This window comes from Bacillus rossius, chromosome 18, assembly GCF_032445375.1.
Source record: "Bacillus rossius redtenbacheri isolate Brsri chromosome 18, Brsri_v3, whole genome shotgun sequence".
NCBI classification, from domain to species: domain Eukaryota; kingdom Metazoa; phylum Arthropoda; class Insecta; order Phasmatodea; family Bacillidae; genus Bacillus; species Bacillus rossius.
In genome coordinates this window covers 12,356,057-12,369,256 of record NC_086345.1, presented here as the reverse complement: position 1 = coordinate 12,369,256, position 13,200 = coordinate 12,356,057, and the positions used below count along the sequence as shown (strand labels likewise).

Genomic DNA, 13,200 nt, shown 5'->3' with positions numbered 1-13,200 from the left:
GTTTCAGACAAAATACAATATGTAACATAGGAACTAGCACATTCCTGTAGTGTTCCAGAATAATTACAAAATTTAAATAATTTAGCAATAAATTTCGAAATACTGGTTTTGCTATGGATTTAATTGTGTAAATACTATTGCAATAATATTCCTTGATGTTGGTTGATTCAGTACACACTTTCATCTTGACTTGCAACACTTGGTCGTGACAAAGCCACATACAGTTGGTCGTTTGAAGTTATATTGAACAATAAAATATGTATTTCATATTTAATTGCATATAAAGGTGATACCAACAAAAAAAGAAAGACCATTCATCTAACTAATGACATTATTTTTTAAAAACACAGAACTACGTAAGGGGAAGATAATGGTCATATATATTGGAAGGTAATGGTCAAAGACACAATCATTCACACACAGTTATACAAATCAACTAACACACAGAATCATACATTTAAGTTACTTACCTCACTGATGATGTGCCGGAAAATTACTTACCCTACACCAAGATGTAGTCAAAATATTCTCTTTGCGCCATGGACTCGGCAGCAATGCTAGGAGGAACAGGTTAGCAAAGAGCAATGAAAATTATATAGCCTACAACTTTACGCGATCATTTAGTCAGTGATGAGCATAACTATATATGTGATTATATGTCCTCGGATATTTACCAATGATTATTTATATGAAAATATGTCAGTGCATATGATTAACGCATTATTGCATTGCTGAATGTTCTTGAATAATTTAGTTTTATTATTTAACCGGTTAAAACCAGAAGCCTTTTTTTTCTGAGTGCACCATGAGTTTAAGTATGTTTGCTCGTTTATTGCATTCATCTTCCTCGTTGCTCTGTCTAATTTTTATCTATGTTTTGTAGAACTATGCATGTTTTGCTTTACTAGTCCATAATTTAGGATTACCATTAAAATGTAAACTTTTGCCTAGTTTTTCAGTCAGACTTAAAATCTGGAAGTCTGGCCCGATATTAACTATTATATACCACATCTAATATATAAATGTAGTCCACAACTTTCACACAAACTGTTGTCAAAGGCCCACAATTTAATTACAACATATTCAGTATGGTATATTATCTTAACCGACAAACATATTTTCTTGCTTATGAGGCGTTTAAACATGCTTAATTTCAATGGAATGTTAAAAATTAAATTTTAAATACAGGCAGATGTTGACATTAAAATGTAAATATTAAAATTGAGAAGACGTCGTATGTGCGTGAATGTCATAAGCACACTAGCAGCAGTGGTTGCGATAAAATTGTGTCAAGCATAATCGAATAAATGAATTTGAAAGGGTAAGCAGTCTTTTTGGCAACGAGATTATTGGTAACCTAACTGTTGAATCTTTGTTATTTATTTAATACTGGAATACCCACCAACTTGCTGTAACATCTGCCACATTATTTTCCCTTAATTATCGCAAAACAAAACTATGTTTGACTCTGCTGGTAATTAAATCCAAACATCTGGTTTGGGATGCGATTGGTACGCTATTTTAACCACATGCTTGTGAATGGTCAAAGCATGTTCCCTATAATCATAACCATTTGGCACCAGATGGAATCTTAATGTTCATATTCCAAGCACTTGATTATTTGAAATTGTAAAGCTTTAGATAAAACATACTTAACCTTCAACTACTTATTATATAACAGTGATCCTATGAACTATTTTATTTTACGTCCATGTTAAATATAACTTACGTGAGTTAGGTGGTTATTTTTTTCCTAGATAATTATATAAAATAATTTTATTGTGTATTGTGTAATTGGTTTTTCAAGTAATATTTAGCACACTTTGCGTTTTGGTTCTTGATAGATGTACTTGCTAATAGAATGTTGTAACAATATTTTATTTATATCATACAGTGTTGTTGCAACATTTCAAAATTCGAATGAAATCATGCCATATTACCGTGACAAAAATTATTTTATGTATCGATTTTGGTGTTACGCATCATGTAAGATATTACTGGCGCACATGGGCGCAAATCTGTAGGATTTCCAGGGGGGGCCCGTGAATTCTGTGGTTTAAGAATTTTGCGCTAGAGGTCAACCGAAACAAGTCTTCTCTGGATGATAAGCTCGTATGTTATACACTTTATTCTTACGTAAGTGATATTAGCAATAAAGCAGAGCAACATATGTTTTAGTAATTATTAATTAATGACTATAAAAAGTGATCTCTCAAACATGTTTGAAAAATTTGATAACCTAAATACATAAAATATCCATGAAAAAATCTATAAAAATAATATACGTGAATGTAATGCAAATACCATTTTCCAAATGTGTTCATTCTAATTTCAATTTAAAAATAAATGATTAAATTAAAATAAAACAAATATTTAAGGGGGGCTCCCATACAACAAACGTGAAAACAGAATAAAATTTCACAAATGATGTATTTTTGTTGCCGCTGTAACAAGAAATACTAAAACAGAATAAAATAAATATTTAAGTGGGGCTCCCATACAACAGACATGATTTTTTTTTTTGCCGTTTTTATAGATAATGGTACGGAACCCTTCGTGCGCGAGTTCGACTCGCACTGTGTCGGGTTTTTTTATGCCACGTCACATAATTACTGCGATTCAAATGCTGTTCGTGAAATTTTTTGTTCACAGTTTTTGATGCACCCCAAAAACGCAAAGCGCCAAAGCTAATAAACGGATCAACATCAAATGAACGATCTAATCATATAAAAACCCTTAAAGACTATTTTATTTAGTAAGTGCATCAACCAGGTAAAAAAGAAAAAAAAAATAATGACACAAATGAAAAATCTCGGAGATAGAACTATGAAATTTATCCTACAGCTAATTGAACCACATACATTTCTCGGCTTATATTTAGTATAATCAGTATTTTGGCAGTGAATTATTTAGTTAAAATATGCCGCTTGATTAGTTATTAAAGAGACGCGTTTGCTTCCTTATTAACTTAAATACGGATGTGTAACGTTTAAATACTTCTTTCTCACTCTTACTTCTGTTTACTCGTGCAGTGTTGCAGTTATCAAATAACAAATGTTATAAAGTGATTATCGGCCATGAATTGTGAAAATTATCGTTTGATAATAAAAGGGGAGTGATTTTAAATTCCATATTGACGAGGAAAAAAAAATTATTCCCTATATATTCACATGTAACGTACAGAGCAGCTAGCCTTACAGAATGGAGATGAGCTAAAAAATTCCAGAAAATGGTATATAAGTTCAGTTCGTAAATAAACTAAATTCTGCTATAATTACTGTTAAAGTATTAAGTTGTTTATTTACTGGAAAAAATAACGTTACATAATCACTTAAATAAAATATATTACCTAAATAATAGTCACTACTTATAAAACAATCAAGCTTACCAGGTGAGAATCAGATTCTGTTTTCCGTGTCTTCCGCGTCACGAACTTATCCATGTTGATGTTTGCCAAGAAAGCAGAAGACTGGCGCACACGAGAGCAAAACCACTTTAAAAACAGACTACCTGAAACCTATAATACTGTCGTTTCAGAGGACAAGGTAGTGTGGGTAACAATGGGGAGGAAATGCTAACGGAACCCTACCCTAGCTTCGTCCTTTGGAATTAACGGTTTTTAGGAATTAAGGGTTTCAAAGTTCTCACTGGAAAACTCCATACCATGACTTTCGCAGAAGGGGTAAGGGAAAATAACTACGGAACTCGAAGGTAGGAATGTAAAGCATGTCAAAGTGTCTGTCGTCGTTGTAAATAATAATCTGATATATATATATATGTTGTGTACATCATTAACTTTAAAATCACGAAGTGGGCCCCCCTAGCCCCCCCCGGGATCTACGCCCATGCTGGCGCATATGAGTTAATTAAACTTAACATTTTTTAAACAAATTTAATAGTTATTAAAGTTATTTTAATACATATTTAAAAAAGATTAATAGTTTAGGTTTCAAAAAATTTTGTTTGTTTATGTGTTATTCATACTGTACATCTCGTTGAAAACGAAACTACTAGAGACTAACCTTTACACTAAGCACAATTTATAAAATCAGGAATATATTGGCTGTCGGTTTCTAGGAGCCATCTTGGCAGTTGGCCTGGAATGTTGTTAAAGAAGGAAAAACACTGACAAAGATTCCGTATCACACTCGCTCGAATACGATACAAACGTTTTCAATGCCATATCAATGACACAAAATAAAAATTTAATAATTTTTTTTTTTTAAAAGAAGCTCAACATTTTTTTTTATAGTTACCAACAAAAAGTAGTAAATCCCATTGCAGTTTTAAGTATGGAGGTCGATGCTGTGTCAGGTGGGGGTTTTCTCGGTGTTGCCTTTTCTTTTGACCCATGAATCCCGCCACTGCCCGTTCTCATTATGGATGGCAACGATAAATCGATATATCGGAAAAATCTATAATTCGTGTTCAAAATATCGATCATTTGTATCGATATTTTTATCAGGTATTTTTATATCGATATTTTGTTCTGTTGGTAATTAATTTGAATAAAATAATTTCTTTCCCGTGTAAAAAACTATTATTTCAAAACTTTAGTAAATAAATTTGGCAAAAAAAATAGTAAAAGAATAAAAACTTGGATAACTGAAAATTATATGCTTTCTAGTTTGAAAAAAAATAAAGGATACTTTTATGTTGGTTTCAGTTAATTATAGTTAAAATACCTTTAGAAGATTTTTGCTCTAACCAGTAAAATAAAATACAACTAAGTTAAATTTCAATTTTCATTGCATTATTCTCTTTTCTACATGTTTAAAGGCTTCTTTTTCGCTTTAAACCTTCAGAAGTCAATAACAGTAACAATCGATAAAATTAATCCAAAAATAAAGACAGTTGGAGAAATAACTATTAAAACATTAAGAGAAAGTATTATTTAATAACACAGAGATATAAAAATATATATAAATATTTGTATGCACTTTTGCTAAAATGAGCTAAACTTATATTACGAAATTCCTTCATTAAACTTAGATGTATCAAATAACTCAATAAAACATATACCGGTACTTAAATCATATTTTAATAAGTAAAGTATGATTAAAAGTTTGTATATAACATTAACCCGATATATTGATAATATTCATATTTTATCGGTATCGCTCAAATACAAGCGATAGGTACATCGTAAGATCGATATATTGATATGTTGCTAGTTCTTTCCATTCATAAATCTCATCGTTTACAGTTGATCTCAAAGTCAACGAAACGTGGAGAACATTAATTTAATTTTCATAGCTGTTTCGTTAATATAATGACTTTTAAGTATTCTTAGCGGCATAGAGTAAGTCCAGAAAATAATATATCTGTTATAAATTGTAATAGTTTCAAATTTTAGCTTTGTGCAGTATTGTTTCAAGGTCACTATTAAACTGTAACTCAAACAGTTTTAGATAAGCGTAAGCGCGAGTAAGGCTTTGTTTTTTTCTCGCTTGCAGCGCCACCTACGCCAAATTGCGACTCCTGAGCGTAAAGTGTTTTGTGTGCTGCAATTTTTCTTTGAGTGAATCGCTAATTTCGGCCTTCCCCGTTGGAATCTCTTTGTACGAGAGTGGTTGAACGTCCAAGATTAAATTGGTCACAATGGTCGAAATAGTCAAACGACAGTGCTTTTTCGTTGGCCTCCACGTTCACCTGACATAACGCCATGCAATTTTTTTTTGACGTGACAACGTCTAATAAATCGATGAACGCCGGCTGCACGCACGAAAAAGGGTGACTCATTGTCCCGTTACGCACATTGTCCCGTTACGCTCATTGTACGCTTGCGCCGCATCTATCTTTCTTCCACTAGATTGGAACAACCATCGAATTGACTTTTTCGAGGCACATTAAATTTGAAACACTCCCCTTCGTTTCCTACTTTTCCTATCATCGTCCTATCCTTAACAGAATAACACAGATTGGAAGAAGTTAAATAGCAAACATATATAAAAGTTATAGTTAAAATATTCTGTTCGTTAAAGTAATAAACATATTTGAATTAATAATTGCAAATAAAAGTAAATTTATCAATTAAATTGTAGATTTCATTTCACTCCTTCTTTGTATCCATACAAAATAGTGATAACTCAATAAAAATTATTCCAATTTATTCATAAAACTATGCAATCATTTCATCAATGTTTTGTTATGACGTCACGTTAAACTATCGTCCGTAAACCGACTTTACAGACAACCAATTTTTCCTCTGAGACTTTATAAAAGATCGTGTCTACGTTCCGCCGCTACCTTATGATTTGCCAGAGTTGAGACACAGAATTGTAGAGGCCATTGCTTCCATTACTCCGGACGTGTTAGCCAAAGTGTGGGTAGAATTGGACTTTTAGGTTGAGTGTGTGCAGTGTAACTAAAGGTGCACATATTGAAAATTTGTAGGAAAAATTAGGTTAGTTTACCTTCAATTTTATGTATGATTTTTTGTAAACATTTTAAATTAAACTATTATAATACCATTGAAAATGGGACATTCTTTTATGGATACCCGTTATATCTGTGAGACTAAGAGCCCGTCTAGAATAGTCCGAACCTGTGCGTGGTCCGTGTCCTTATCCGAATGTGAGTGACGTCACATTGTCTCACCGAAAACTGCCCTGTCCACAATTGCGATGTCCGATGTCCGAATGTATTGATTTCTAAAGTTGTCACCAGAGCGCAGTAAATGTGCCAAACCAAATGTTTTTGTTTATTGTGTTGATGCTTTGTAGTTTGAGATTGAACTTATGAAAGTTATGTAAGTTATAAGTGACTAACAACACCTTCCATTTCCTTCAATAACAAAAACAAACACCACGTTTTCAAACGGGAACCGCAAATTCAAATATCGTGAGTGTTCTTTTCTTTTTCTGTGTCCGAAGTACACAGGTTGAGACAAAAAGTTCAAATTGACGAATGTCTTCGGACCGGGTAGGTTCGGACCTTCGCCCACTTGACGCATGACGTCAGAGGGTCACGTGGACCAATCAGCGACGAGTGTCCTTCGGACACAGTTTAGGACATTGCTTTTGTAGACGGGCCTTATGAGATGCAATAAATTAGCTTTGTCAGTGTTTTATTTTATTTATTTTACAAGGGACAGAATAATCTAATAGGCTTTGATTACACCTATCTCTGCCTAACTCTACCAAGTGCAGCTAAAGCAATCGACCGTAGCACGCCATTTTTCTTGTGACACAGAGACAACGACGATGGCACGTATGAACGCAGTGGGTTTTCTGTGACAAATGTCTTGTTTTACAGTGCTTAATGTGTTCGTGCTATCGTCGCTGTGTCTTTCATCTCTGCGTTCGTCTGTTGCTTTATTGTCCGGAGTTGTTATATATATATATAGTTTTAATTTATTTATATATATGTGTATCTCGTCGTTGTTAGCATACTGTTTCCACCTGTCCTGCCATTTTTTTCCTTACTAATCCCTTAAACGGAATGCTTTGTGTTGTCTGAGCATGAAATATTTGACATGAGCTAATATTGGCTTGTTTTCCTTGTATGTATTTGTGAATTCATATTGGTTGTCCGGGGTATGTTCATATTAGTAGGGAAAGCAAAGGCTTCCTACCCAATTTTATGGTACATACTATAATGGTGGTATGTAATATCACAATTATGGTAAATAGGTAGATATTATCGTTATCTGCATTTTGACATGCGAATAATTATGGTACACACTCCTGGAAAACCACACCCTCCCCTTCCCCTTTTTTATGCAGTTATCTGCTGCTACCATCTAAAGTCAACAACCAGGTTGTAGATGATGTTATGGCCGCCATATTGATTCCAAAGTGCATGCGAGTGTTAGCTGCAGCAATCGGCCATGATGGATTATGCCACAGATGGTTCTAGGTTCCACTGTTAGGAAGCGCTAGTGTAGCTATGTTATACGATACGTATTGAAACTTTATGAAATCACCTTTGAATATATATACTGTATAGAAGTCGCGAGTGGATAGGATTTACTCTACGTTTTTCAGGAGCGTATGATGAGCAGCTTGGGAACTTCAACGCTGCAGTGCGCTGCCGTAACGCCCTGTATCGTCTTAGGTTGTTATTTGCACGTTAGAGCGCAGCACTGTCGCCCACTGTCATTCCCACGCACCTTCCCCCCCCCCCTAACCAATCATTCACTGCAGCTCAAGGTCGTTCAACGGGAGTTTGTGCGTCACAAAACTGTAGGGATGAGAGGTGGGGCAGAGGGTGGGTGGAGGACAACGCATGTTTGAGAGAGGGTGGGGAAGGGGTGTTTGAAGAGTTCGACACTTGGCCGCTAGGGACCACCACAAGTCGATGCCCTAGAGATGGTGGCGATTGCGGCGGTGAATTAACCAACTACCTCAAACCGTATTAGAAATTTTAACCTGGGCTGGCGACTTCTATACAGTATATATATCCAAAGAAATCACGGAGATGTTGGGTTTTGATCGTTGAATCAATGTTCGCCATTGCAAGAACCTTCCGAAGAAAGGAAGATATCGGGTTTCGCAGCATGCGGATGACTGGGAACTGTGTCGCCGCAAGGGGACCGGTGATATGGATCGATGTGTCTCGATGACGGTGGTGATGGTGGTGGTGGTGTCCGGCAGCCTCGCCGATCGACCCCGGCTACGCGGAGTCCAACAAGGCGCAGCTGAAGGAAGCCGCTGCGGGCCTGCTGACGCCCGACGTCGCCATCACGGGCAACCACCTGGACGTGCCCAAGGCGGGCGACAACCCCAACCTGCTGAGCCCGGAGATGCTCAGTCAGCGCAGAGGTCAGTCACCCCTCCAGCGCAGAGATCAGTCACCCCTCCAGCTTAGAGGTCAGTCACCCCTCCAGCGCAGAGGTCAGTCACCCCTCCAGCGCAGAGGTCAGTCACCCCTCTCGGTCGAGTAGGAGCCAGCTTGGCAATTGGCCTGGAATGTTGTTGAAGAAGGAAAAAACACTGACAAAGATTCCGTATCACACTCGCTCGAATACGATTCAAAACGTTTTTCAACGCCATATCAATGACACAAAATAAAAATTTAATAATTTTATTTTTTTTAAAGTAGCTCAACTTTTTTTTAGTTACCAACAAAAAGTAGTAAATCCCATTGCAGTTTAAAGTAGAGAGGTCTATGCTGTGTCAGGTGGGGGCTTTTCTTGGTATACGGACGCCTGGACTCGCCTGTTTAACTCAAGGGTGTCCCACAAACTCTAGGTCTAGCTCAGAACTGTCGAAAGGCTAGTTAATGGCGGTTCTGAGTGTCTTAGTTTTTCGAGATAGAAGCTTTTTTTTTTAAATTCTCATCTTGCACTAAATTGATTATATTAGTAATCTGTATCATCACGTTATGAAATTAGTTAATGGCGGTTATGAGTGTCTAGGTTTTCGAGATAGAAACTTTTTTTAAATTATTACCTTGCATTAAATTGATTATATTAGTAATCATTACTGTCTCATGAGCAAATAACACGTGTTACCATGTTAAAAAATACACTTATAATACGTAACTCGGATACGAAATAGAACGTAGAATAGTTTTAAATAATTCCGAGCATTATAAACATACGCAAATTGCGTTTTCAACTGCATTTGTGAAGTTTGAATCACACGTACTTTCCGCATAATCGCTGCTGTAACTCGATGCCGTGACAGCTTTGTGGACTTTGACTCGAGCCAAATACCATGAATAGCTGCACCGTCTTTTACACATGTTCGTTCCTTTACTTCCCTCGCATTCACGAAATTACTCCGTATGCAGAGAGCTAAGATAATGCACATAAAATAGTCACGCAAGTTTTTATAATAACTGAAGAACTTCATTGTTGGAACTAACCTCAACTGGTTCATTCATAAACTGAACACCATGTGGCTCACACACTACTAGAGGCTTTGGTTTGCCTACATTTGTCCTCTTTTTGAAGAGCGGTAAAGGTCTTGGGAATGGTGGCGCTAAGCGTCACAGGAAGGTGCTGCGTGACAACATCCAGGGCATCACCAAGCCGGCCATTCGTAGGCTGGCCAGGCGCGGTTGAGTAAAGCGCATCTCGGGCCTCATCAACGAGGAGACACGAGGAGGGCTCAAAGTGTTCCTGGAAAATGTGATCCGCGATGCGGTCACCTACACAGAGCACGCCAAGAGAAAGACCGTCACCGCAATGGACGTCGTGTATGCCTTGAAGAGGCAGGGCTGCACTCTGTACGTCTTCGGAGGGTAGGCCAGCTGTGCCACACTTTAAGTCGAAGTGTGTTGTCGCTGCTTGCAGGCAGCCGGCGACCCAGCATCCTGCCCGTGCCCGACATGTTCACCAACAGCTCGCTGAACATCGCGTCGGAGCCGCAGGACGAGGACGATGACAACGAGAGCGAGGACGAGATGGATGACGACGTGCCGTGGAGGTCGCCCAGCGAGAAGATCGCGTGAGTACCATACCAGCATCACATCACGAGCACTCGGTCTCATCACGAACACTCGGTCTCATCACGAACACTCGGTCTCATCACGAACACTCGGTCTCATCACGAACACTCGGTCTCATCACGAACACTCGGTCTCATCAATAACACTCGGTCTCATCGCGAACACTCGGTCTCATCGCGAACACTCGGTCTCATTGCGAACACTCGGTCTCATTGCGAACACTCGGTCTCATCGCGAAAACTCGGTCTCATCGCGAAAACTCGGTCTCATCGCGAAAACTCGGTCTCATCACGAACACTCGGTCTCATCACGAACACTCGGTCTCATCACGAACACTCGGTCTCATCACGAACACTCGGTCTCATCACGAACACTCGGTCTCATCACGAACACTCGGTCTCATCACGAACACTCGGTCTCATCACGAACACTCGGTCTCATCACGAACACTCGGTCTCATCACGAACACTCGGTCTCATCACGAACACTCGGTCTCATCACGAACACTCGGTCTCATCACGAACACTCGGTCTCATCACGAACACTCGGTCTCATCACGAACACTCGGTCTCATCTCGAACACTCGGTCTCATCACGAACACTCGGTCTCATCACGAACACTCGGTCTCATCACGAACATTCGGTCTCATCGCGAAAACTCGGTCTCTTCACGAACAGTCGGTCTCATCACGAACAGTCGGTCTCATCACGAACACTCGGTCTCATCACGAACACTCGGTCTCATCACGAACACTCGGTCTCATCGCGAAAACTCGGTCTCTTCACGAACAGTCGGTTTCATCACGAATAGTCGGTCTCATCACGAACACTCGGTCTCATCACGAACACTCGGTCTCATCACGAACACTCGGTCTCATCGCGAAAACTCGGTCTCTTCACGAACAGTCAGTCTCATCACGAACAGTTGGTCTCATCACGAACAGTTAGTCTCATCACGAACACTCGGTCTCATCACGAACACTAGTTATCACGAACACTCGGTCTCATCGCGAACACTAGGACTCATCACGAGCATTTTGGGCTGATCACGAACACTCGGTCTCATCACGAACACTCGGTCTCATCGCGAAAACTCGGTCTCTTCACAAACAGTCGGTCTCATCACGAACAGTCGGTCTCATCACGAACACTCGGTCTCATCACGAACACTCGGTTTCATCACGAACACTCGGTCTCATCACGAACACTCGGTCTCATCACGAACACTCGGTCTCATCACGAACACTCGGTCTCATCACGAACACTCGGTCTCATCACGAACACTCGGTCTCATCGCGAAAACGCGGTCTCTTCACGAACAGTCGGTCTCATCACGAACAGTTGGTATCATCACGAATAGTCAGTCTCATCACGAACACTATGTCAAATCACGAACACTCGGTCTCATCACGAACACTAGTTATCACGAACACTCGGTCTCATCGCGAACACTAGGTCTCATCACGAGTATTTTGGGCTGATCACGAACACTCGGTATGGTCACGAACATTCGGATTTTAAAACGAACACTTTGTATGCGCACAAACACTGCATATAGTCACAGCAATATTTCCCCCCCCTTTCAAACATGACTGAATATTTTCACTGATAACTATGTCACATATTTCAAAAATTTTGACTTTCTTGTGTCTATCATTTTAAGTCTTAGCTTATTTGTTTGTGACGCCATTGTTGCTAAACGTGTGCATTGCCAAAGCGAACATGACACCATAGATTTACAAAATTAAAAACATTGCAGTTACAGTTTCCATCCTCAAATATGGTTTATATTAAACATAAATTATGGTGAGTTTGGTTTCCTAATCGTGCTATTGAAATTTCACTGAATTCAAAGATTGTTATAGTTGAAATACATCAGTAACATTTTATGAATGAGCTTCAACTCATTTTGATATAAGCTTGGAATATAATGTAGCGACGGTGCGATGAGTACCACCTGAAATGTGAGTTCATACTCAAAAGTACATAGCAACGATTTATACCGTCACGTTATCATTAGTCGAGGTTTAATGAAAACTGTTCCAGTCGTACTCGTATACTTTTTGGGGGGGGGGGGGGGGGAAATCTCCACAGTTTTTGTTTACTGTTTACATTGCTTTAGATCGCAAAACGGGTGTTATATTTTAGATTAATTTGCCACTTTATTATCATAAAATAGTTTGTTGTAATTTTATAAATTTACTTTACAAATATCGATATTCGTTTACAAAAGTTTTTATGAATAAAATAGTTATTTTTATTTATTGGATTTGAGAATCCTTGAATCCCAATATATATATATATATATAATATATATATATAATATATAATATATATATATATATAATTGATAGCATGTTATCACATGGTTTAAAATTTTGAGTTAATCGTGGTAATAAAACCTTTGTCATTTTAGTTTTCTTTTTATTAATAAAAAATGTTTTATAAACTAAAATATATATTTTTTTTCAGAAAAACGTAATTTATATTTAGGTATGATAGAACCAGTAAAAACAAAGAATTTACGACCAACGCTATAAACGAACGGTTAATTCGAAACTTGTACACCACATGAATACAAATTTTTATTAGTGTTAGGGATGAAATTTAATTGACCTTTGTGGTTCTTTAAAACATCAAAAAAAATATTAAGACGATAATAATACTTAAATAAACAATTATGAATTATTTTAAAATCAAGAACAAAAAGTCAAAAATCATTTCTGCAAAATAACTAAGGATACTGCACCCTTAAGATGTCGGTACCTACATGATTATAGTGGAGGCTGACTCGGTGCTCTT

General features: G+C 37.8%; 1 protein-coding gene across 1 annotated transcript in view; it reads left to right on the top strand.

The window, feature by feature from the left end:
* Nucleotides 1-13,200, top strand: part of LOC134541375 (potassium channel subfamily T member 2) — a 284,414-nt gene that overhangs the window by 192,117 nt on the left and 79,097 nt on the right. The window contains 2 exon segments of the mRNA XM_063384799.1: nucleotides 8,598-8,765; nucleotides 10,244-10,397. Of these exon segments, the coding sequence (XP_063240869.1) occupies nucleotides 8,598-8,765; nucleotides 10,244-10,397 (322 nt within the window).